Source organism: Coturnix japonica, chromosome 8 (assembly GCF_054131305.1).
Source record: "Coturnix japonica strain WE chromosome 8, WE-NBRP24, whole genome shotgun sequence".
Lineage (NCBI taxonomy): Eukaryota > Metazoa > Chordata > Aves > Galliformes > Phasianidae > Coturnix > Coturnix japonica.
The window spans coordinates 27,079,633-27,105,803 of NC_140670.1; the positions used below are offsets into that span (position 1 = coordinate 27,079,633).

Here is a 26,171-nt window from a genome sequence, read left to right on the forward strand (position 1 = left end):
TAAGAAGATTGGTGAGTTCTTGCTTTATCACCCTGCAATTAATTTACTGTAGTCAAATATTAACCACTGAGTGAAAAGGGACACAGCACAGATTTAACAGGTCAAGCAGCAAAGAACATCACAAATGACTTCTTTGTAGTTAATGGAGTTTTCTTCTTATATACCTGTGTATCTTTCCTTATAAGTAACCTACATTTCTCTACTGGTCTTGCTGTTCAGCCACCTGGCTGGAATGATGCTGTTAACATAGATTTTAAAATCAGTCAAAAATTAGTTTCAGCCAAGTAAAGATTTACAAAAGGTTTACTGCATAAAGTTATTGATATTGAAGCATATGTTATTTGTTTATTTGCATGCATACTTCGTAAATTATCTTGTAAACATGTAACGGTACTATTTGATCAAATCTCTTGATAGCCCCTCATATATAGAATGTCATATAGTGTGCTACACTGCTGGCTTGTTTGGTGTACTAGGAGATAATATGCTTCCTGAAATGTGTTCAATTTATATTTGTTTAAATTGCTATTTTTTGTCTGTTTTATTCTTAGAATCTGTTGTACTGATTGCGGCTGTCTCTGAATAGCACTTTACTACTTTGACTTCTGCCAAACTAGGCACCATGACTTCAAAGATTTATCTACCTCAAACAGTATAATCTTAATTTGAAGTTATGTGCATAGATTTGTTGTCTAGGTAATCTGGTAATCTGAGAGAAGCTCTTCCTTTGAACAGTTTACCAAAAGGAACGGCTGGGCAGATTTTAAACCTCTTACTGCCAGACCTGGTTACCATTCTTTGGAAATATGATAGAAAATGTTTTTAAATATGTAGGTTTATCTGAATTCAGTTCTCTCTCAAAGCAGTCATAAAATAACTATTAGTTATAGAAATTTTGTTTTTATATGAATATTAAAAAAAAATCAAAATAAGGCATTAATACATCTTATCTGATCTATTTGGTTGCTTTTGTCAATAAATCTCCCATTTACATCATAGAATGGTTAAGGTTGGAAATGATCAGTAAGGTCATCTTGTTAAACCATCCACCTACCACCAATATTGCCCACTAAACGATGTACCTTAGTACCACAAAGGCATTAAAGAAATTACAGAAATCTCATGCATTAGAGAAATTATTTTACAAGGTTTCTACCTTAAAGAATGGATTGGGACAATTTCTGCCTTTTTGTTTTGGAAGCTTGAATACATATTTTTTATTTCAGCACTATCTAAATACAAAAAGAAATCAAGCAGAAGGGCAAATTCTCTGGAACTTTACCAAAAGACAGTGTAGACAAAAGGATGTTTCTGTCTTTTTTTTTTTTCTTTTTTTTTTCTCACAGTCTGATTCTTCATGCGGTCTTACATTTTTTCTGTTCATCACTGAGGCATGTTTTTTTACTTTAAGGCAATGAAGCTAACAGCTTGGAGGCTGATATTACGTTTATCCATGAGAGTGAAATTTAATGCATACATTTGCCCCATTCAGAAGGGCAATAATGGAGCATACAGAGATGATTCTAAAGTGAAGAAATGCAGACAACTGCTTTTCTTCCCCATTTTGTACGCTGATACACATGCTAAGTAGTAGTTTGACCAACCTTCTTCCAATAATGCAAAACCCATTTATTGTCTTTGATATACGTGTCCATTGCAAACTCTTCTAACAGAACAAGGTGTTGTTTTTTGTTTGTTTGTTTTCATTCTGTGTCTGTAAGATGAACACATTAACTTCTTTGCTTCATACAGCTTTATTTCTGCCTTTTCCTTATGTAGCGTGAAATATTTTGTTTGGGTGTTGGTATGGTCTGGGTAAGAGTATTCATTTGTAAAAGCATCAGTTGAAAATTGGGAAAAAATAATAATTAAATAAGGTATTTATCTTTACAAGCTATTATACTGCTATGGTTTAAAACATGTATAGGGTGCTGGGTGTGTTTGATATAGCAAAATGCAGAATGTCCAAAATACATATTGAGGTGAATAGAAGTTTCAGAATGAAAATAGAAATACATCTTTGAAAATCAGGGATTAGTTACAGCAAGCACTGAACCGATGAATACTTCTGTTAAGTAAAAGCTTGGATTTTCACTTAGTATTAAAAATATGTTTGCAGCTTCGTGTTCACACCCACATCAACTCCTAAAGAATGGCAATGCAACGTTTGCAGTTATAAATAATTACTATATATCATTTTAAGGAAAAATAACTAAATATGAGAATGCCTTTAAAGTGTGGTCTGTTTTGGTTATCTAAAATTTTTATTTTTTAATGATTGACAATTCTGTTAATGACTATGAAATATGAATGATTGTTATATTTTAATTAGAAAGAAAGTGAGACTAAATACTTAAAAATAAGTCACTCATATTGTCTCTGCAAAAACATTTGACACTTGTATACAACAAATTACAAATTTGAGTCGTGAATTCAAGTGAAAAATATGGTGTCAGGATTGGTGAAATAATGGAGTTTTTCAGTCTTTTTTCTTAACACTGTTCACATATAACAGTGTCATTGGTGAGCATAACATTTTGTAATTCCATGAGTCTGTTCTCTTAAGGGTGCATGAGTTGGCCCTAGAACACAGTACTTATTTATTCCTTTGTTTTGCTTGTCTTAATTTTTCCAAATGATCTTACAAACTATCAGATGATCAACTGAGACAGCAAATGATTTTGGATTTTTGTGCAATTATTGTGTCTATTTCAATAGAAATTAACAGGCTCACAGTCTCTTTCTACCTCATTCAAGCAAAAATGCTACTGCATGTGATTCTTAGTAACCAAAGATAATACAGCCTTGTTCAGACTAAGAATGCTTAGTTCATGTGAATGTATGAGTGGATCCATAAACTGATTGTTTAGTAAAACAAAAGAATGTAGAAATAATTATATGACTGCACAATGCATCACAAACATTTGCCTACATAACATTTTTCATCTTTGCTCATCATTTTCAAATGCGTATAAAATGAGTTTTTGCTTTCAACAAAAATCTATTTCTGAAAGAAATATAATAGTCTGCTATCCTACCAATGTGTGGCGGTTTGCACTGTGTCTCCTAAACATAACGCTGGGTCTGTCAGTAGGTATGTGGAATTGGAGGATGCTGTATTTGGGAAATGAAGTCAAAGCCCATGGTTGAAAGAGAGGTTAGAAGCAAAATGTTGAAAAGTTATTTTTTCTTTTACTCCGTATTTCCAAATAAAACCTCAGTCTTGGTTAATTCAGTAGTACATGGAAGAGTTACAACAGATTTTATAGCTTATCTCTGACTTACATGTTCTGGCACTGGTTGTTCTTTCTATCTCGTCAGTATCTCTTACTGAATTGTCCCAAGAATTACTGGAGTCCTTAAGCTAAGAATAGTTTGGTTTTAACTAGAAGAGCTGAAGCAAGTTACAAATTTGTAGCTGTTTTTCACTTGTTTGCACGTTACATTTTAAAACACCACAATCTCTTTATAAGTAATGGCTTTTAGAAATCTAACTACATAGCATAGTTTTTTATCTGAAAAGACATCTTTTCTGTTTTTTTAGGTAGATACTTCACATTGCTGTCAGTCTTCAAATGAGATCATGTAAAATTTTGTTAATCTGAGGTTTAATAGGAGTACAAATGTCATTCTAAAAGTCTTTATGCTAAGGAAGACATTTTACATTTCCTTAAAACTCAGATATAATAATAAAATATAAGAAAACTGTCAGGACTTTTATCGACCCTGAACTGTTTAGTTCATGGTAATGAAGAGTGAAAATAACACCCTTGTAAAGGTATATCACTGAAATGAAGTGCGCCATCCCTCAATATCAAATTTTCATATCTTAATTCAACAGTGAAATATAAATTAATTGTTCTGAAACAGAGGTGAAGAGATACATTAAAAATAACCTTTAATAAAGTCTACCATTTATCGTGCTTTATGTATCATTATGTAGATCCAGTGCATAGTTGTGTTTCATTCTTCTCAGGGCTTTATTTCATGCATTTTAATGAAATCATTGTGTTTTCCTCGAAGTTGGTTGCTATAATACTATTTATACAGTCCTGTACTTTTATTGTAGCTCTCCCTAAGGCAAGTAGGATCAAAGTGCTTTGTGCCTTTAGTAATTGTCAGTAACCAGGACAGATATTTGCTAAGCAATCATTTACGTTGTTTTGCCTGAAATCACACAGGATATCTTTGTCTCTTGAGACACTGGGAACTCCCTGATCAGGACAGTCTCTATGTATCATACTTTATAATTACTGGCATCTGTGGCCATTCACTCACTATCAGTATCTGGAGTTAAATATAGCTCTTGTGATTTTCTATTTTCCCATAATTGTTTGTTCTAATAAACTAACTTTTGGTGGATGAAATTGAACAAGATTCAGAAGTTAATGAGTCTAGAGGAACATCTGTTAGAAGGACCTTCATTACCATACATTTCCAGGGAAATGAGAACATACGGCAAGACAGAAGCTGATGAAGAGCCTTTTTGGCTTTAGCAAATGAATAATGTGGGCTAGGACAAAGATTGAACGTTTCAGTTGGGTACTAATAAGCATTGCATTGTTCTTGGCAGTTAACCCCAGATGTTAATCTGCTGTCAGTGGTATTGTTCTGTCCTTTTTCCATGCTGGTGTAATTTATTTATTCTAGCAAGATTTGTCTTTGCTTTCATTTTTTGAGGGAACCAAATTTATATATATATATATATATATAATAATAATATATAAAAAAAATTTCCAGTGGCCTTATAAAATACCTGTTCTTTCATTTAAAATGTAAAATAAATATCAGTTTTTTAAATCAACTTTATGCCATGCAGTAGAATCACAGAATCCATTGAATGAGTAAAGAAACATTGGTGCCTTTTGTGCTAAGAAATCTCAAGGTCGTTTATATAAATGTATCTTTTTATTTCTCCCTCTTTCCCTTCATGATCAACTTTGGTAGTTAAAATGCAATTTATATAAGTAGTTCTAGACAAACAAAACAAGCCTTCAAACAACTCTGAGATGAAAAAACAATTGAACAATGCTGTTAGCACAGTGAAACCTAAAGCACATTTATTAATCACTCAGTCCCAGATTTACTATTTTGCAGCCAGCACTTTCATTCTGACATGGCAAACAACATAAAATGAAATAAAATTGTGTCTCTAGACAGATCTGGTATTTACAATGAAGCGACAAGAGTTGCTCTTGAACTTCCCATTGATGCTGGTTCTCCATTATAAAACTGATTGACTTAAACATCTCCTTATTACTTCAGAGAAACTGAGCTCCTGCAAATTGGCCAAGTACCTTTTCCCCAGACTAGACATTTTATGTGAAGTTTAATATAACTAATATAAAGAATTTTTAGGCTTGAGTACTCTAAAGTGAGATTCTGGCATATTTTTAAATCAGTTTGATCTTGGGGAAAGTGGGGAGTAATGCTGTGTCTAAAAGGTACCACCAAGAAAGTATTTTTTTCCATAGCTTAGACTAAAGAGTCACTTAAAAACATATCTTGGAAAGTTCTCAAGATGTCTTTAGGTATGAAAAATAAAGCCTGTTTATATGTAAAAAGACTGTATCTTTTGACTGCAGTTAGCTTCATTGGGTAGGAAGTAGACTGGAAATTGAGGAAAATGTGGCAATGATGGAATACTGAGAACAATGTATAGCAATGCATTGAGCTACCCAATGTCACTGCTGTGGCTTAGAGGAAGTAAGAATTTTTATTGGTTTTTTGTTTAGAAAAAAGTTGTCCTGTCCCTTCTGATAGTGCTCATCACCAGCTGCTTCCCTCAGACATCACAGCCACCGACTTTGAGTTTCAGCCTTGAACAACTTCCCTATATCCAGCTCTCAAGTCTAAATGGCCAATGTGAGCTGTTTTTGTTGTTGTTGTTATTGCCTTTTGCCATAGTAGAATTGTTCCCTTTTATTTTGAAGGTCGTGTAGCAAATCTTGGCTCTGTGCTTACAATTTCTTTATGACCAGCCTGATGCATTTTATTTCATTTTTAAAATTGGTTATGTTCCTTGATATTAGAGACATCAAACTTGCTTTCCAGGTCTGTGCAGAGCAATTAAAATGAGAGTTTTTGGGCCAATTATTTCTTGATATTTCTCTGCTCTGCTGCATAATAGACTCAGATGGTATCACACAATGGTGGTATTATCACAGCACACGGCATACTCATTTTCACTTACATATAACTATTAAATCTTATAGCAATTTTACAGATGATTTTTAAAACTTGTATGCACGTACTGAAAGAATGGTTTCTGTATAATTGCAATAATCATGTTTTGTATTGGGTTGAATTCTATCTTGCCTGGTTTTTAAAATTTCTATTACATTTTTTTGATTCTCAAAAATACAGCGTGTTCTGATTTTTGCTCACTGGAAATTACTTAGTGAGAATAATGACTGGGTAAGAACCTTGGCTAAAAACTAGAAGAAGGGAAGTTTAGATTAGATATCAGGAAGAAATTTTTTACAGAAATTTTTTACAGTGTGGTTGGTGAAGTGCTGGAACTGTGCCCAAAGGAGCTGTAGATGTCCCATCCTTGGAAATGCTCAAGGCCAACTTGAGTGGGGCTGTGGACCCTGATCTAGTGGGGTGTATCCCCACCTGTAGAAGGGTTTGGAGCATTAAATGATCTTCAGGGTCCCTTCCAACTTGATGATTCTGTGAAATCGTTGATTCATGGATAGATGATTATATTTTGAATTCAGAAGTTGTCCTTCATGATGAAGGTCTTGGGAGGGAGGGGCAGAACTCAAAGTTTCTACTCTCAGAAATGTTCTGATTTTCATGTTAAGACATTTACAGTTGCTCTAAATCTTTCTGGTAAACGTACATAGGTGTATACTCTGTATGGGAAAAAAAGAGTATTTTATCACTTTATACGAATGAAATACTTTTATTTGTATTCCTTTAGTTTCACAGATGTCTCAAAAACTCCTAAATCTGGCTTTTCTAGATGTGATCCAGTGTCCACTGCAGGTGAAGAAAGTACAGTGAGCAACACTAGGGTTGTTGTTTTTTTATCAACTCAGAATGTCCAGTAAGAATTTAGGACTAGAGATTACAAACTATGTGGTAACCATCATTACCGTTTCTATTTTATTTTGTAATAGGGGTAGTTTTGCAGTTATAGGAGAAAGCATTCCTTTTATGGATATTGGTCTATTACAGTCTGTTCTTTGTGTGTGTCTCTTTTGTTTGGGTGTTTTTTCATGCTTCAACTTTATGTATATATATATATATATCTTTTTTGGACAGTGGATCAAAATTCATTTGTAAATCAACTTGGTTGCGTTGACTTTAGTGCCAATTCATGCGTTTATACCTAAGGACAATTTTCACCTCTTTCTATCAACTTATGGCAGCTCTCAGTGTATCTGGTAATTGGGTTTTCTGAAAGCAGACTCAGACGCTGCATTATATAGTTAAATACTTCCTGTTTTTAAATGCCTGAATGCCTCATTCAGATTATCTTTCACTCTTCATTGAAAATTAACAAATTATAATATAAACCTTCTGGACCATAAATCGCCTTTTTCCTTTGTTTGCACAGCAGCTAATGTGGTGAATTCCTGGCTCACAGCTTTTGAGCAATAGACTGTATGTGTGTATATTAAGCTGTATATTAACTTTCAGTGAACAGATTATATGCAGTCAACATCCATGACAAAGGGGCTTTACCTCTGTTAACAGATAAGTCAGGTGAAATTATAGTTTGAAAATAACTATTTTGTTGGAAATATTGCAATTCCCTTGCTTGAAATTTTCCTTTACACATTTCTTCCATCTGTTTCCTCAGGATTTCTATGTTTTGCATGAATTACTGTTGAGAGTCTGCAAATCTCTCCAAATAAATACTATTTGCCTTACAAAATGCCGGGTACAGGAACAAACTATTCAAATTACAGCCATCTATGTTCTTTACACATCAGGAAGATGTGCACCAAATTCTGTATTTCCCCCTTCTTTTCACCTTATTCCTCCTTTATATTGGGGCCATCTCTTACAAGGCATTTCATCATGGCAGAGTTCATCCACATTCCCAAAGTGAAACCAGATAAAAATTAATCTTTTCAGGGTTATAAAAGCCAAAATAAATGCCAAAATAAAGTGGTGTTCAGTCAGATTGTATCATTTTTGCCTAGCAGCACTCTATGTAGCAGTCATTGATAAGTAAGCATATGCTGTTTTTACTTCTGTGACAAAATGAATTGGTAGAAATCAGCTTATTCTTATTTCTTGCTTGCATGTAGAAATAAAGCCACTTCTTCACCCTGGAAGCAGTGAATTCTGACATAATATCCTTTTTTTTTTTTTTTTTTTTTTTTTTGTTACTGTATGCAGTAGTTTCAGCATTGTTAATACACAGAATGGTGGTAGGAAGTGAGATCATCCTCTGAGAGCCTTTTCCTTTAAGGAATTGGCTGGTGGTTGGATGCAAGTTGGAAAAACGTAAGATTCTGTACCACTAGCTCAGAGATAATCAACAGGCAGATCAAAAACCTGAGAAATAAATTGGAGAACGGCAGCAATGTGCTGAGTTCTTATCAGAAGCCACGGACCCTGAATAAATGTTTGACGGGATAATGTCAGAGGCAGATATCATGTCATGTTTAAGAACATGTCCCTGTTGGTTTGTCTGTATCATAAGTAACTGCTTGATTTTAAATGCTTTTAAAAAATAATAGCAATAATAGCAATCTTAGCAAAAAACATTACAGTATAAAAACTAGTGAGTAGATTTTTTTTTATCCCATGATATCATTTTTTTCTTATATTGAACATAGCAGGGAAACATAGCTTGCCTGGCATATTTGCATAGGAAGTGTTTTGTGCTTATGCTAGCTGTGGGCTCATATCTGTAGCAATAAATTAATACCTGAAATCTTTGTTCTTCAGCTAAATTGCTTTTTAGCCTCCTTTTCTTGGCTTTGCTTTTTTATGTGCTACTTTAAAAAGTGACTTCTACCTGTACATGTATTTATTGTAGTCTTAATTTCTCTCAGCATTCTATTAAAATCCACATCATTTTTTTGGTTTTTTTCTTTTTGTTTTTGTTTTTTTGCCCCACAGCAAAGAGGAATAAATTTTCTAAAATATTATTTTCATTGCAGAGTTTTTGCTCCATTTGTATGTGTGCCTGCTGGCAGTGAGCAATATTTACTGCTGCAGAACGCCCCAAGTATGGATCCTAGCAAACGCTTCTCATTCTAGGACTCATCTGTATATTCACTCTGTACTTATTTGCTATCTGAGCACTAACTACAAGGAGGAAAATATTATTAGGAGTCTATTCTTTTTCCACATAGTACTTGGAGGAGAGAAAGGTATATTTTAGCTTCTCTCTTTTTAGTTACTCAAGACATTCTTACACTGCTGACTAAATCTTGTGTGTGTGTGTGTGTGGGGGGGCTGTTTTGTTAGTAAAAGCAGCTTGTTTTTTTATTATTATTACTATTATTATTTTTCTCTGAGTACACTAATAGCATGGTGTATAGCATCTCCTAAGTGAGTTGAACTGCAGAGTGGTGAAGCACTGGTACAGTTTGTCTGGAGAGGTGGTGACTGTCCCATCCCTGGAAACACCCAAGGTCAGTCTGGACCAGGCTCTGTGCACCTGACTGAGCTGTAGATATCCCTGTTCAGTGCAGGGGTGTTGCACCAGATGACCTTTGAGCATCCCTTACAGAGATTCTATGATATGATGCACTATTTGCTGTTTCTATCCCCAAAGAGAAGGAATAGCAGGTAAACCAACCAAATACTGCCCCATAACCTTCCTTCCTCCAACAGTGCACAGACAGTTCTTGTACCTCTCCTGCCTCTGCATCGTGTCCATCACTGCTGACAGGGGAGGAAGAGTTGTAGAGGTGTGCAGAGAAATTGTTCCTCACTCCCATCCTTGGCTGCCAAAAACTGAAAACAAGTGTTGAAGGAAGCATGGCAAATTTTGCCCTGTGCAGGCTGTGTCATTTCTGAAGGGAAAATCAAAACCAGAACAGAATGGTAGAGAGAAGGAAAGGGCATCACAGCAGGAAAATGAGTTGCTGTTTTATTCACATGAAACACAGGGAAGAAGGGACAGCACAGTTTCCTGAGGGCAGAGCTCCTGCCCTGCCAGGCTCACTGCAGCTGCAGCCTCTCTGCCAGCACTGTGGTCTGGGGCCCAGCCCCAGCGGGGGCTGTCTGCACACTCCTCATATTTGTCTTGTGGGGGTGATGAGCTGAGAGCCTTATTGCTGCCTATGAATTCTGTTGCGACATAAACCCATTTTTAAAGGGCTATAAGAGAGCTGGACTGCTCAGGAAGAAACTAGGCAACATTTATTGTTAATTTTTATTTTTTTTTTTTTTAATTGCATTTGTTTTGCACAGACATTTCTATGATCATTACTTCTTTCTTGATCGCATTTTTCAATAACGCCACTCGTGGTAAAGCACCTTAATAAGGACATAGGAAGTCTTGTATAGATCAGTATGTGTTTTATTTGACCATAATGATGAATATCCAATTCTATTTCTATAGCTCCCTATATCTTAAGTTTATTAATGTAGGACAAAAAAATCCCATTGCCAATTCAGACATGTTCTGTTTTGATGTTAAAATGGAAATAATAATAAGCCACAAGGAACTATACAACAGAGCTGAGTTAAATCCCCAAAGCCAATGTAATCGGAGAGAAGGGTGAGATGTCAGACCTGGCCTAACCCTCTTCATTACGCCTCATTTATGCAGTGCTCTCACAACTGTGGGTGATCTTAAACATCATAATTGAATAATTATGGCTCACGATGTTTTGCCTTAGGGCATAGTTTCAGCTTTTCCGTATGTTGCAAACAATGTTCCATGTCATTTTGCGTTAAGAAACGTAGCAGCCAAGCTCTCTATTATGCAAGAGTAGCTTTAGGCTCACGACACACAAATGTCTGCTTCTTCAAGTATAAAGAAAAAAAAGAGAGAGAGAAGAAAAGGGGCAATTCACCCAAAACACCTGTATGTAAAGCAGGCAGACACTTAAAGAGACTTTCAGGTATCCTGTGTGTGGTTCATGTCTGCAAACATTTGCAGCAAAGCTTTAGTATGTTTTTTAGCAGAAACAGTGGTGTGCCCACAGGTAATGACCACTTGTTTGAGGGGTTTTAGGCAAGTTGGTATGCAATTTGGCTTGTTAATATGACTAAGAGTTGGACCTTTCAATAGAAGTTGTTCATAAACATTATAAAACATTTTGAACTGAGCCGTTTGTATGTGCTGAGTCATTATTGATGACTTTTCTTTTAAATAAGTAAATATACTTTGAGAAATGCAGCTGACACAACAGATTGTATGACACACAGTAAGATTTTGCATAAGGGTTTACTCCTTGGAAAGTAAGCGTAATGTGCTAGTGTAGTGGCACTATATGTCCTTTTCATATGCAGTTGACTATAGGTCCAGCCACTTTGGTTGATTCATTGCAAGAATAAATGACGTGCTCAGGGAGTGCTGGATTTCATCCCATCACAGCTTGATTCTTCTGCACTGCTGGTGAGTTTGCCAGTGGCAGCTGAGGTGACATGAAATGGGTTTGCTTCTGGAGAAGAAGTGCCCCAGGAGATGAAAGTATGAGAGTTGCTTTGTGCAACTGAGTCACAGCTGCCGACCTGCAGTTAGTTTTGAAAAGGGCCTAAGCAGGACTAGCAAAAAAGTCTTGGAGTAAAACCAGTAGTCCTTTATCTTATCTGAGTCTCACAGTTCAGTAATGTTTACTTTGTGCATAATAGTGTCATCTTGTTATATATATATAAGGATCAGAAACTCAACTGGTCATTGGGACCTATTTTGTTTTTGATATAGAAAGAGAGACTACAAATGAGAATACATTTTAAGTTATATATTTTAGAAATTTCTGCCTTTCTCAAAACAAAGCATGAGGACTCTGGTAACATTTTATATAATACAGAGTAACGGGTATAATTTTAACTTGTATGATTGATATAACCAGATGTATCTGACGTGTCAGCATGATAAATAGAACACTGCTTTTATGAGATGTGAGTGGTTCCACTTTCAAAGAAAATAATTTAATCTACAGCATTTTTAATTTATTTATTTCTCTTTGTTACCGTTATTTATTTTTATTGGAATTTTTTTACTGCACTTGCATTTAAAAAGTCATGTTTAAAAATCATTGACATATTTTGCCTTTAAAGCTGCAGAGAATTAGGTCAAAACTTCCCTCCATCAAAGACTGAGAAATTCAAAAATGGTGTTTGCCTGTAGGATAGGGATGAATGCGCATCAGTTTAAAGGCCAATGAAATATAACTGCAAGCAAGTCTTTACTATTGAAGTCATAGAATTCCTTCATTAAAATTGAAATGGAAGAGAAAAACAACACAATCCAAAATTACTTATGAAGGCAAATATTCAAATACATTAAATATTTTTATTTTTTTATAGGAAGTCTATAGTCTTAACAATCAGTGGTTTGGAGGTACAAGAGTTTCCCCTTCCCTGCATGAAACTCCATTTGCTGATGTTATGTTTGCTCCCCTTTGTGTTGGAGCATTACCAAAACTGTAAAAATTAAACCCGCTTTGGGGTCTTTATACAAAATATTTCAGCTATGTATTCTTAGTATGTTACTGAAATAAACTGTGGGAACTTTTCTTTGCATTTTGAACTGTTTATAAGTTTGGAAAATGAAATAATATGATACTATTATTCTTAGGGTCTTTCTGGAGCTACGTACCTAAGCATTGTTACTGACTCTCAAAAAAGGCTGTATTGGATGCAAATTACATGATATAACTACAATGGCCTATGGCTGTGTACATTCTTAATTTAATAATGCTGATCTTAATAATCCACTAAGTATGGTTCTTTGGTCTTCCTTTTCCTACATAAAGGTGTTTACCTCCGCTGTTAGATTTTCCTGTTACCTTTTCTTAATATAAGATTTAATGTTGACTATAAGAAAAATCACAACATATAACCTAACTTCTTCAAGCTGCCTATGTTGATCTCTGGTCTCTGATTAAAAGCTGGTCTTTCTAAATGAATATTCAACACTGCACTCCCTACAGTTGAGGCATAAGGCATAATTGTACTGAACAACCAAAGCAAAAATTTCCTGGTGGCTGAGAACTTGTGTTCTGTCATTTAATCTTATCAGATAAGGAAAAACATCTTTCTAATTTCCTGATGTCGTTACCTGAAGCCATTGGAACCTATGAGCAATATTTTGCGTGATTGAGATGTAACGTTTTACACGTTCGTTGTAAAGCAATGAAAACAGATACTAGGTTATCACAGCTCCGGGAAGAAACAAAACCAACAAAACCAAAACCAAAGCACTCTGGGTTGGAGTGGAGCATATAGACTAGCATATTTCCCTCAATTGCAAATGAGTAAGGAAATTTAATTAGGCAAATCACAGTTGTCGTGCTCTGTTTTAGAAGTCCCAAGGGTGAGTCCTTTCTTTGCCTGCACTGTGATAAATGTAGGTCTGTTGAGCAGAATGACGGAGATGTATGGCACCTTTGACTCAGATCATAACTTTGTTTTCTTTTGTCTCTCAATTAAGGATGTTGTTGTTCTTTTCCTAGGTAAATAAATTTCAATTAATGAAATTCCAGCTGTCTCATATATTATGGTGGTGTAAACTTGAAAGCGTTTAGCAGATGCCCGTATAAAATCCATTAACACATAGTGGGTTCCCTGACATTTTAAACCAATATGTCTCCAGCTGGAACAAACAGTGGAAAACAAGTCCACATTCCTAAAAATTTTATGGCACTCTCTAACTAAGGTAAAAGATTCCCACACAGAAGGGGACATATTTTGGAAGAATAAAGGATGTCCTGTTTCTAGATTTGCAAGAAAAAAGTCATGAGTATATTTTGTTATATTCAATTGTCCTTTATAGCAGTTTTATAATGCTGGATATTAAAAGAAGGAACAAATTAATATTCCAGGTAAAAGATGATCTAATTTCTAAGTTTTTACCTAGTATTTACAAGTACAGAATTCACTTGAGAGTCTCTAAAAATTAGTAGTCAGGAACTGATAATTTACCTGTCCCTAAGCATTTTAATTTGATACAACTATTAAAACAACTTGAAGACTGCCATTAAAAGCTTATTAGTAGTTCACAATAAAGTCTTACCAGCAAAGTCAACCTTGGGGAGAGAGTAAAGTAATGGGAAAGGGAAAGATGACCTTGACTTGCCTAGAGCTTGCAGTATTTCATTTGGAAACAGGCCATATTAGAAGAAAATCAGGTACAAAATTGGTTTGTGTAGTACAGATATGCATAGAAACTGTGATGGAAGAGGATGGAAATATAGCTTTGAAGCCTGCTCATTGTGGTGAAGTAAACATTGCAATTGGTGTACTTTTAAAGGCCTATTTTAATTTGTCTGTTTAAAAAAAAAAAAAATAAAAAAATTTTAGGAGTAAACTGGTTGCTATACGGTAAGCAGTCTTGTTGCTCTTTTGGACTCTTAGTATTTATTGTGATAGAAGCAACAAGGAAGATATTTCATCCTTGTATAAGTTTACCACTATGCAGAAAGCCAGCTCAAGGCCTGGTTTCCATCTGAATCCATCCAAGCCTTTGGTCTGCAATTTAAATGCACGATGCTTCTGAAGAGATCTACAGCAAAAGGATGGGTTCTTAATATTAAAATGTTTTGTAAAATGATACCTACATAGGATACTGAAATGCTTTTCTGTGGTCTGCTGTGATTTACGTTACTGCACTGACAGTGTTGTCAAATAACCGTGACAAACTCAGATGTAAAGTCTGTCAGTTGGAAGGCAAATTTGCTGATAGCTATTCGCCTTTAAAATAGCTAACCTATGTCCTTACCACATACAGTTACAATGGCATTCCAGTAGTGTTCTTGTCTATTTTAAGGATTCAACTGCAAGGGTAAGTCACTATGTGATATTGAGAGATAGAGAGCAGTGTCTGCATAAAGGCAGTGACTGCTATAAAGATGTTTAGTGCTTTGCTTCCTTAAATCAAGAGCAGAGCAAATAAAGGAAGCTAAATCTGGCTGGAGATTCTGACCCAGCTGAAGATGCTTTCTGGAAAAGCTTATCATTCTTGAGGAGCAGAACTACCATGCTTCCCTTTGATGGTGTCATTGCCACAATCCTGTACTTGGCTGTCCTCTCTATTGTAAATTAGAATAGATGAAAGCTGTCGAGCGAAGCCTGTGATGGAGACTAATTTGATGTGATATAATTGATGAACTCTAAATTGTCCCACTTCTCTCTCTTGAAACAGTCTAACTGGAGCTCAAAATGCCAGAATACTTTGATTTACACTCTGCCACTTTTATATAGGAAGTCTCATTGTGATACTGGTGAGGGATTAACTCTTTCACAGTATTTTGTCTAATCTACAGAGTATGTACAGAGATTGGTGCAACCTCTTCTAGGGATACTACCAGAAAATTCTGATTTCTGGAATGTGCACCATATTGCTATCAAGATAAAAACTTGACCTTTGGTGATACATATGTTGCGAGGATGGTCCACTGCAATTGGTAATGGGCTTTATATTCCAGAAATTAATTTTAGACTGTAGGATTAGGGTATTTAGTACTTGGAAATCCTCAGTTTCTAGAATTCTGATGAAGTTTGAATATTTTAGGAGATTAGACGTGTTCTAGTCCCTTCAATAAACCAACTTTTCTCACTCAACTCCACAGCTCAAATTCTAAATTAATTCTCCATCAATATATTGCAAGCTTCAGACTTCCTTACCTCAGCAGATTCCTGTTCAAAGTACTTTCTTGTTCTAGATAGTTGAGCTCAGAGTAAATCATCTTGGTTTCTTTGTTTCTTTCAGAGGCGAGAGATAATCAGTTATCTTGTTCTGTAGCCAGAGCTGAGAGCTTTGTGAGCAATTTGTTTTCCTGCTATTCTTGACCAGTCAACATTAGGAGGTGTAGCATCTCACATCTGCTATATCAATTGTCTCAATTTGGTAAACATGAACAAAGGAGAGCTGCTTTAATTCATATTATTACTCCAGTCAGAAAGCAGAACTGCATCTCTTTCAAAACCGTTCACTTCCCTGCACAAAATGAGTTGGCTACAACCATGTGCCATTCCCTCAAGCAGTGTGTGCCAAGTTCTTGCTGACCTGGGGGTGATGGGTATGGTGAGCATATCTGTGAAGTTTGGAATATTTTTTGGATATGTACCCAAATTTCAAATCGGTGTCCTCGTTTTACACTGATTAGCTAAATGCCTCCTCTCTGAAGCTGCCAGATGGACAGGATTTTTTGCACAATCAGATGCAGAAACCAGATTTTTTTTTCACACTTTCTGGTCTTAACTTAAAACTGGCTACAAACAATTGCAAAAAATTAACAACAACAACAACAAAATTGTAATGGTTGTTGATGTGAAACATACTGCTTTTAGAGCTGATCTTGGATAGGACTATTATAATGAAAAGGCTGCCAGTGGCACTGACATTGTTTTTTTTAATGGGAGTGGGAAGCAGTTAACCTGATATCCAGTTACCTATAACGGGAAGTAACACAGCTCCAGCTTTTGTAAGAATTCTCTGAAGGAACTTTTCTCACCCAGTTCAGAAGGACAAGATAGTATGGCATGCGTGCGTGGCTTGCAGTGGTGAGGCTGTACAGCTCCTTTCACTGAGGACCAGTTTAGATTAGGACATTTCAATTCTGATGCTGGTGGGGTACTGGAATGTACACCTCTTTTTGATCCCCTCCGCAAGGCGATAAAATTGATGGTTATTTAGCTTTGTACTTGAAAAATTAAAGTTTGAAAGCATTGGAAGGCTTTACTGTGATGTCAGTCACATCTCCAGTTTACCTTCCTTAATGGTAATGTGCTCTGTGCTTTATGTTGTATAATTGCTAAGAATGCTGCACTTCGCTTGTTTCATTTACATTGTCACTTTGTCAGTGCATGAGTAATCTCAAATAATAGACGGTGTTAAAGAATTGGAGACAAACTTCACCTCTAACAAAATGATAATCAACAGAAATAATAAATGGTAAAGGCAAACGTCACCTGTATTTAAATAGTATCCAGAGTTTTCGTGCTCATTTTTTTATTTCATCATTTAAAAAGAAAAAAAAAATCATGAAATTGGTACAAATTAGTTAATTAAAAAAATTAGAAGAAAGGAAACGATGAAGAAAAAAATACAAACCTTGAATTTATAGTCATCTACAAAATCTTAAGATTTTGACCTGAAATCAGGGCATGAGGCAGGGTTCAGGTATGGTTGCAGCTTTTTTCTAAATTGGCAGAATTTCAATTTGGCCATTATAATTTGAACCGTATATTTTCACTTCATTTTACTTGGGAAACAAATTCATTGCCTGTTTTGTTGTTGTTGTTGTCTTGGCACAATTTGCAAATGAAAATAGTCTGGTCTTGCACTTAAAAATCTTCAAAGTAAGAGTACTTGCACCTCATCTTAGTGACTTTTTCTTTGTTAGGAAGAGGAATGTTTTAATTAACGCCTTGTCTAAAGCCTGTAAGTACCTACAATGAAAAAGGGATATGGTCTCAAGCAGTAATATAGAAACACGGGGCAGAGAATTCTTACTAAATATTTTTTGATAACCAATTTATATTTATTCTGGGATATTTTGGGAACTGTCTATTGTGCCAATCTGATCACAAAGCCTGACTGGTTTTTCTCTAAGTCTAAGGAGGTTCAATAGGGCCAGAAAGTAACAACTGTAATTTCTGTCTTTGAAAAGAAAGAGGAAAAGCAAGGGCTGGGCAATTGGAAAGCAGAACATTTATTAAGTATTAAAATAAAAATTCCTTCAAACAATCTGCAAGATTCTGGTGTTTGTTTGTGAACAGGTTATTGCATATGTAGCACCACTGAACTGAGAGTGTGCAAGCATATTGTAGGACGGAATTGCAGTTTGTCTGTGGGAGTCTGATGGGAGACTGAAATAATTGGCTGGAAAGTTACAATTCCACCATTCTGTAATTGCCAAATTAAACATTCTTCTCTGAGGAAGATGTAAGCATCTGCAGGAAACTAAAAGAAAGAGAGAAAGAAAGAGAGAAAGAGAGAGAGAGAGAAAGAGAGAGAGAGAGAAAGAGAGAGAGAGAGAAAGAGAGAGAGAGAGAAAGAGAGAGAGAGAGAAAGAGAGAGAGAGAGAGAGAAAGAAAGAAAGAAAGAAAGAAAGAAAGAAAGAAAGAAAGAAAGAAAGAAAGAAAGAAAGGAAGGAAGGAAGGAAGGAAGGAAGGAAGGAAGGAAGGAAGGAAGGAAGGAAGGAAGGAAGGAAGGAAGGAAGGAAGGAAGGAAGGAAGGAAGGAAGGAAGGAAGGAAGGAAGGAAGGAAGGAAGGAAGGAAGGAAGGAAGGAAGGAAGGAAGGAAGGAAGGAAGGAAGGAGGAAAGAAAGGAAGGAGGAAAGAAAGGAAGGAGGAAAGAAAGGAAGGAGGAAAGAAAGAAAGAAAGAAAGAAAGAAAGAAAGAAAGAAAGAAAGAAAGAAAGAAAGAAAGAAAGAAAGAAAGAAAGAAAGAAAGAAAGAAAGAAAGAAAGAAAGAAAGAAAGAAAGAAAGAAAGAAAGAAAGAAAGAAAGAAAGAAAGAAAGAGAAGAAAGAAAATGTAGGGGGAAACGAGTTTCTGAAAGGTTTCCAAGTGAAAACTTCGGTAAGAATATTCAGAAAATGAGGTGGAATTATAATGGATTCTGGCATAGATGCTGGTATAATGGCTATCAACAAAAAGATCTGTAAGGTGGAAGAACTGAGCCTTCTGTTCTGCCGTGTAGGATCTGGGGCTCCACTTTTTAATGAGACTGCGAGGCAGCAGGAGATGCAGAAGGGAGCACGGAAACTGGGAGTGAAAGTGGTGAAAAAATTCTTGTATCCCTACAGTAGTTTGAAGTTGAGAGGATTGAAGGGAAGCTTCAAATTCATGAAGAGCTCCTGTGGAGGAGAAGAGTTATTTTTTTCTCACATACAGACAGGACAAGAAGCAATTGCCTTAAATGTCAGCATGGAGATTTAATTTAGATTTTACAAAAGACCTTTCTGACCCAGGGGCTGTCAGGCAATCTGGACTTCTGGAGTGACTGTGGAACCCCCATCACTGGGGCCTTCCTTGGAAACTTCTATATCTGCTGGAAAGATCTTAATCACTCTGCAGCTTGCTGTGGTGAAGGAGCAATGCACAGATGTGGACAAACTGATCTCATCTGCTACCACTTATACCCAGTTTCCTTTATTAGATCATATTTACTATCTTTAAGGAAATCTGAATTGCTACAGGGCAACCAAAAACTTTATTTCAGAGCCAGAAATTGTAAGCTTGACATCTGTTGTCTAAGGTAAATAACTGAAGCCATTTTTAACAGTTGTGTTAATAATGGATGATATTAATGATGCCTCATTTCAAAAGCAGTAGCTTAATAAAATGAATAGGATGTACTCAATTCTTCTAAAAACCTTTTGATTTAAGGTAGCTTCATACTCTGTCTATTCCACTTATAAACATGACACTTAATACTGAAGCACTCTGCTGTCAGTGTTAATAATTCTTTAGTAGATGTTTTAAAAAGCATTTATTTATGTGACATCACTGTAAATGAGTTCCAGAGAGTAGTTTGCATAATATGGTACTTGAATCTCACTTTCATTTTCTGAAATAATTAATTTAAACGCATATTTTAGTATATTCATTTATAAATAACTGTCCTTGGGCTAATTCGGTAGAAAGCCTTATGTGGAAACATTTTAACATTTGTAATTAGTGGATCTAGTTCTCTTTTCCTTTGTACACAGAATTAGTTTGCTGAATAAGTGTTTTTAGAAACTTTCTGTGAATTGAAAATGGCTCTGCTGGCTATTAGCAAAATAATAATGGTTTGCTGAAAGGATTTTCTCAGCCTATTTGATTCAGAAGAGTACAGTGCTGGAGTTAGCAAGGCCTGCCAAAAGACTTAAGTCTTGACTAACCTTTAAAATGATTATAGTTGTTGAAGTACATAAATGCACAACATGAATTCATGGGATTAGGTCTTGTTTAGTGCTTCTTAGATTTGAAAGCAGTGAGTTGTGGTATAGAACTGAATTTTGAGCTTATTATTGATTCTTCAAACCCAAAAAATCTTCATATTCTAAATTAATCCTTTGGGAAAGTACCTGAAGGGTGGATCAGAACTTCACTGTAATGTGAGGCTCCAGCCATAAACTGTCTGCAAATGAGCATAAACCAGTGTGCCATTTCCATTGTAATACACATATTTTATGCTTGCAGTCTTATAGAAATGGGAATTCTTTTCCAGAACAAAAAAGATCCTTAACCTGCAGTCACAGCAGATTCACGTTTTGCTCTTTGTTTCCAAATGTGCAGTACCTAAAAAGTCTTTTCCTTGGATCTTACAACAAAATGACCTTTTCCGGGCTCATTTTTTTTCTCTTTTTTGATTTGTTCAAGGGAAATTACAGACAACTGGTATTTGGTTTCCAAAAAGGATACATAAAAACTTGACCTTTTGGAATGGTTATTTTTTGGGATGTGTACACTGTATTTTAAGTATGTCTTAGCTATTGTTTGCTAGGCTATGTCTAGTTTAAATAACCCTTCATTTTATTCAGTGCAGTGCTAGGATGAGAAGTATAACTCCTCTCCTTTTTTTCTCAAGACAGACATTGCACACACCTGAAAGCCCTTTTTCTTCAGGCAATTTTGAAAGAAAGTGGCATGGAATAGGCCTTGATATCTTAGTAACTTTCTGTAGAGTCTATTTTGCAGTGCAAATAGCGTGTTAGTCTATGGCCGTCTTTTTAATATCTTATTTCCTACCTGAATGCACTCTTGGGTCAGAGCACTTCCACTTAGCAGGCTGGGAAATGAGGCACAGGGAAGGCAAGTGGTCAGGGTTATTTAGGAAGTTCATGGTGAAAAGAATGAGTGAATCTAGACTGTAAAACTACTACTGCTGTCATGAGCATGTTTATTCCTGCTCCTTGGTTTCCAATGGTATCCTTTGTTAGCTTCCTAAAGTCACCATATCTGCTGCAATAGCGGATTGGTGAGTTTATTTCACTTCAGAAGTAAAATAGTTTAATGACTGTAACCAACTGTTTCGGTGAAATCAGCTGATTTGGAAATTAACCATGTAGGTCATTCAACATATAAATGAGAAATTCCTTTCCTTTCCAGCTATGTAAAATACCTCATTTAATCTGAAGAGATTTCTATCACCAGTAGTTACAATGAGAAAAGTTACAGAGAAAGCACTCTTTGTGACAATTAAAGCTAATATTCTGAGCCACATTGAAATATCACTGTGTACAATTCAGTCTGAAAATGAGAATTTAGGAATTTTGAGGATAATTAAATTTTATTTCTAACTTGTATGCCTATAGTCCAGTTGAATTTGTGTATTCATTAAACCCAATCAGGCTACTTCTGTAGATTAGATATGGCAATAAAAAATTCAGGAATATGACTTACTGAATTGGCTCATAGAGAATGTTTGTTCTTGCAGGACTGTCTCTTAACATACTTGTTTGTACCCCAGAAGTTTGTCAGATGCAATGCAGCCATAAACTAATTAATGCAAGTAACATTAATGTTTTGATATATATTTTTTATATTGCCATCAGTTTTCCTAGAAATCTCACCCAGCAGAGGGCATTTTAATGCCTTTGTTATAGCTATTTGGTGTTATTTGCAGCAGTGCTTGACAGCACAAAACCAGAAGAGAAGTTAGAGCTGAGTGATGAGTAAGCAGAATAGGAATTTCAGATTTGATGACTGGAAAAACAGTGTCACTAACAAGCTGCCAAGAAAGATTGTAGAATCGCTGTTCTTCAAGATACTGAATACTCATCTTGCCAGAGTAACTCATGACTTGTTATAATGCTGCTAGTAATTATGCATCAAAGGAAAAGAAAAAAAAAAGAAAACTAAAATCTAGGATGTGAAGGATGCAAACCTAGGTACAACTGTGCTATTGCTAGAAATATAGCTACCCTTTTATCTGCATCAGAAGGATCTTTGTAAAGGAATTTCTATTCATCTGCTAATGGCAAAAATGGTCTCCACCTCTTCAGCTATCCTAATCTACCAGTTTCTCAAGAATGTCTATTACTGTCCAGCAAAGAGAAAGTACAGCTGTCTTAGTTCCTACCATCTAATGCTTTTTTCAAATTAGGGCTTTTAGAAGAGCATAGAAAAGGCAGTGCTTACTATTTTGAATGCAAGTCTTAAGTGTAATCAAACAATATACATTCAAATGAGACATTTCTTCTTACAAAGAACTATACATGTAATGCATCTTCTCACAGAAGTTCCTTAGGAACATTTTCATTCTCTTCAAAATGGATTTATCAGAGAAGTTCTGATCAATGGCAAAACATAATTTTATACCCTGGAAAATATTTCTCTGTGACATATTTTGAGGTGGTCAGTGTATATCATCTTATCCTATCTCATCCCATCCCATGCTGTCTCATCCCATCCATCGTGTTCTTGACTTACATGAGTTTTGAGTTAGAAACTGGTGAAGTAATTTATACTATTGTAATATCTTGTTGTTCTTCACTGATGACAAATACTGTGTTATACTTGAGATAAGCTCTATAACAGGATATGAATTAACTTTAAAATTAATACTCTGAAGTTGTTGGAAAAGAAATGAGAGATGAATCTAGAAACCAAATTTCATCAATATTCTTGGACTTTAAAACTATGGTAAAACTTGAAATCAGTTTTATAGTCAGTCAGATGGAGGCTCACTGTATTTATCAGTCCCATGCTGAGATATTCAGGTTTTGATTTGTCCATAATTTTAAGTGAATATTTAGGCATATTCTTTAATCTGGGTATTATAAATTAGATTTCTGATTAAATGTTCAAGTATTATATGATACAAATCTGTTCTTTGTCTCTAAATAAATATTTTCTAGCTACTGAAGAGCCATATTTTTTAGGGTTTTTTTTTTTTCATGATTTTTAAATGCAGTAACATTTTGAATATTTATATATGCACACAAAAACCATGTAGTTCCAATTTCTGCTATCCCATGTTTATTAATACTTATCTGTGATGCAATCTGTGTGTTTTTTCATCTTTGCTGAGAAACAGATGAGTTCCTTCACTCTTACATAGTACCCATCTGTAAATAAAATCTTGGAGAATTTTTCTGTTTCCTGCCCAGTCAGGTGAATGACAGGAATCTTCCCATACCTGTATGGGCTATGTGAAAATTGTTGTGGCTGGGTTGTCACACCTGACTGCCACCCTACTCACATAATTTTCTTTGACAGGAACTTTTTGTTGGTACAGGTCTTGATACATGAACAGCTGCAAATGGTGGGAGTTTGTGTCCTTTTCTATCCACAAATCTGATTTTAAACATCATAATATCTTACTGCTTTTCTCCCTATTCCCCCTTATTTGATACTTTTGCTCTGCAACTTACTAGGGGATTTAAAATGCTGACCAGATAGAAGCAGTATTTTGAGTAGAGCACTTTTTTTTATGTGCGAGTGCTCAGCTGCCAAACTCAGCAGCACTTGATGGGTAGCTGAACATTTTAAATGTTCATTGTTTACAGAACTAATTAAGTATCTTCATGGTATTAATCATCATAGTTCTATTCGTACGTGAGAGTATCAAAATTCCACCTACTGCCTTGTGAATGAGAATGCTTTACTGAACAATTGGCTAAAAGCAGAGAAAACTTCTAACCTTAAAAAAGTAGGAGCAAATAAAATACTCATTCCTTTACATTCTGTATCAACGATGTCTTTTAATTAAACATTTTTGCATTAGTAATATACATTATTGTGCTCAATTAACTATTTTTTTCCAAGGAGTTCTATTTGTTTAAAATGATATCAGGCTTCCCATTAAAAAGTATGCGTTTGCTGATAGCTCTGTAGGCATACTGTACAGTAATGAGGCCATATGGTAGGACTGCTCTAATAACATTGCATTCTTTCATTTTTGTTATTTTAGGAAGAAAATGAGCTAAATGCAGTAATTTTATCCTTTATCAACTGAGTATTTTTTACACTTAATTTTTTTTTTTTTTTTTTTTTTTTTTTTTTGTGGTGTTTATCAAGTTTCTGGTGAGACGTGGGAGCCATAGTTGTTTTTTCTGTCAGGAAATATACAAAGGTTCATTTTTTAAATGGAAGGCTAAAAAATTAATTTCTAACCATCTAGATATTCAAAATAGGCTTTCTGTTATTGTTCACTCAGAGATGTCTCAGCTACCCCCTTGGTATGATGTACTGGGAACCCATTGGTATAGTTGCCTACTGGAAGATTCAGAGTGTGGCTACAAAAAAAAGGGCATTGTGAATATACAGGGTATGAGTTAGTAGAATACTCAACTGTTTTGATTTTAGTGGTCTGAGCTCTTTAGATTTCTAAAGACAATGTTAAAATGCAAGTAGAGGGAAAAAAAAACACATGAAAGGTATTACAAAACAAGGTTGTTTTTGTGTCATAGACTTTAAATCAAGAGTGTTTATTAGTAAGCTGCCAAAAATATTTGTGTACCCTTTACTATTTCAAAGGGTTTTATGAGCAGTGCATCACAGTGCAAGTGTCATTAACATTCAAATGCCAGGTTCTAACGTTTTAAGCTTTCTAGATAAACAATAAGGAGAAAAACACAGAGAAAATGAAACTGAGATATTTCCTAATAAAACATTTTTTGTAAGCATTTCGTCTTCCCAAGATGCTGTGACATCCTGTTCAGTTGAAGGAGCACACGACTTTAATTGCATTACTCATTCACTTTAAATATTTAATAATGTTTTTATTAGTTGCACTGAACCAGTGGAGTAAGATCTGTAATATCTACTGCTGGTCATCATTTTTATTCATTGTGGTTTAATAAGCATTATAATTACAGATTGAGGAAGAAATATGAGTTAGCTTTGTGGTTTTGCTTGGGACTTCTGTGCATGCTGGTACGATTGGAAGGGATTATACAAACTCTGTGAGCATGACTGATCATACACATATACTGATGCAGTCTTTCCCATACTAACACATTATTCTTCGTATTTAAGTAACGGCAGGAATTATGCTGTATAAAATGATGAGTCCTGACACTATTAGCTCCATCTGGTTTAGTAGTAAAGTATGAAAATTTGAAGGCCAAGTGGGCTTTTTCTTGGCAGGTGTTCTGATGCATGCTTTATCAGTGAAATTAGACTTCAGCTATTTTCACCAACCATTTCCCATATCTGTTTCCAGTGTGCACAAATAGCAAAGTTATTTTGAATGAATAGCCAGCTAGGGGAACTTTCATTTGGAGATTTCATCAGAGCTCAAGCTGAAAGACTGTTTGTAGATGACATAAACTCTCCAGGCTCAGTGCTCAAGTAAACACTGATGATGATCATTTGGTATAAATTTCTCCCTTTAATATTAAAAATATGATATGAGTGTTTGCATGCTATTTGCATTCTTATGTTGTAACAGGAGGTATAGTAGTGAAGCCTAATATTTGGTGCACTTTTTAATGTTTTGTTAAAACATCATTTTTTCCCCATCAGCAACTTATGCGGGAACGACAGCAGATGGCCAGCCGCCCCTTTGCTTCTGTCGATGTAGCACTGGAAGTAGGAGCTGAGCAAACAGACTTTCTACGAGGGCCATTAGAGGTAGGAACAGTGGTGCTGACAAGGGACCATTGTGATTTGCATATTTATATTGCTAGTCTCATCTGCATCTGCTTTTGAAACCAAGCAGTGTCTGATTACCTGGAGCTGACAAGTCTCAGCTACATATGTTATGCCATTTTCAAGGTGCATAGTTTTAATAGCATGACATGAGCTGTAACAAAAGCCACTGGAGAATCTATTAGCCTTGGCTGGAGTGACAGTCAGCTCACCTGGCGCTCCTTCCATGATGGATATGAGCTGGAGGGATGCAAGACGCAGGAGGAAACAAACCTCATGTTCAGTCCTTTGAGTACACAGTGCCCCCTAGTTAACATCTATCTTAATTAGCAGAGATTGCCTAAAACAAACAGATAAATAAATAAAGTAGCTGTGAGTAGCGTTTCAGTGTTTTGTATGTACAGATTTAAAGAACACTGAGTATACTGCATATTGTCATTTGTAGGTAATGGCTACATTACTGCATTTTTTTATTGTAATTGCAGACCATTGA

General features: G+C 35.5%; 1 protein-coding gene across 8 annotated transcripts in view; it reads left to right on the plus strand.

Annotated features, from left to right (window-relative positions):
- ATRNL1 (attractin like 1) overlaps positions 1-26,171 on the plus strand; it is a 402,227-nt gene that overhangs the window by 262,571 nt on the left and 113,485 nt on the right. For 6 of the 8 annotated variants that reach the window (XR_014948932.1, XR_014948933.1, XR_004307738.2 and 3 more), the window contains one exon: positions 25,553-25,660. The exons of the other annotated variants lie outside the window; for them this stretch is intronic. Coding sequence is in view for 3 of the 6 variants with exons in the window: in XM_032445435.2 (XP_032301326.1) it covers positions 25,553-25,660 (108 nt within the window). In the remaining 3 variants the exon portion in view is untranslated. The remainder of the gene's footprint in view (positions 1-25,552; positions 25,661-26,171) is intronic. 8 annotated transcript variants of the gene reach the window in all.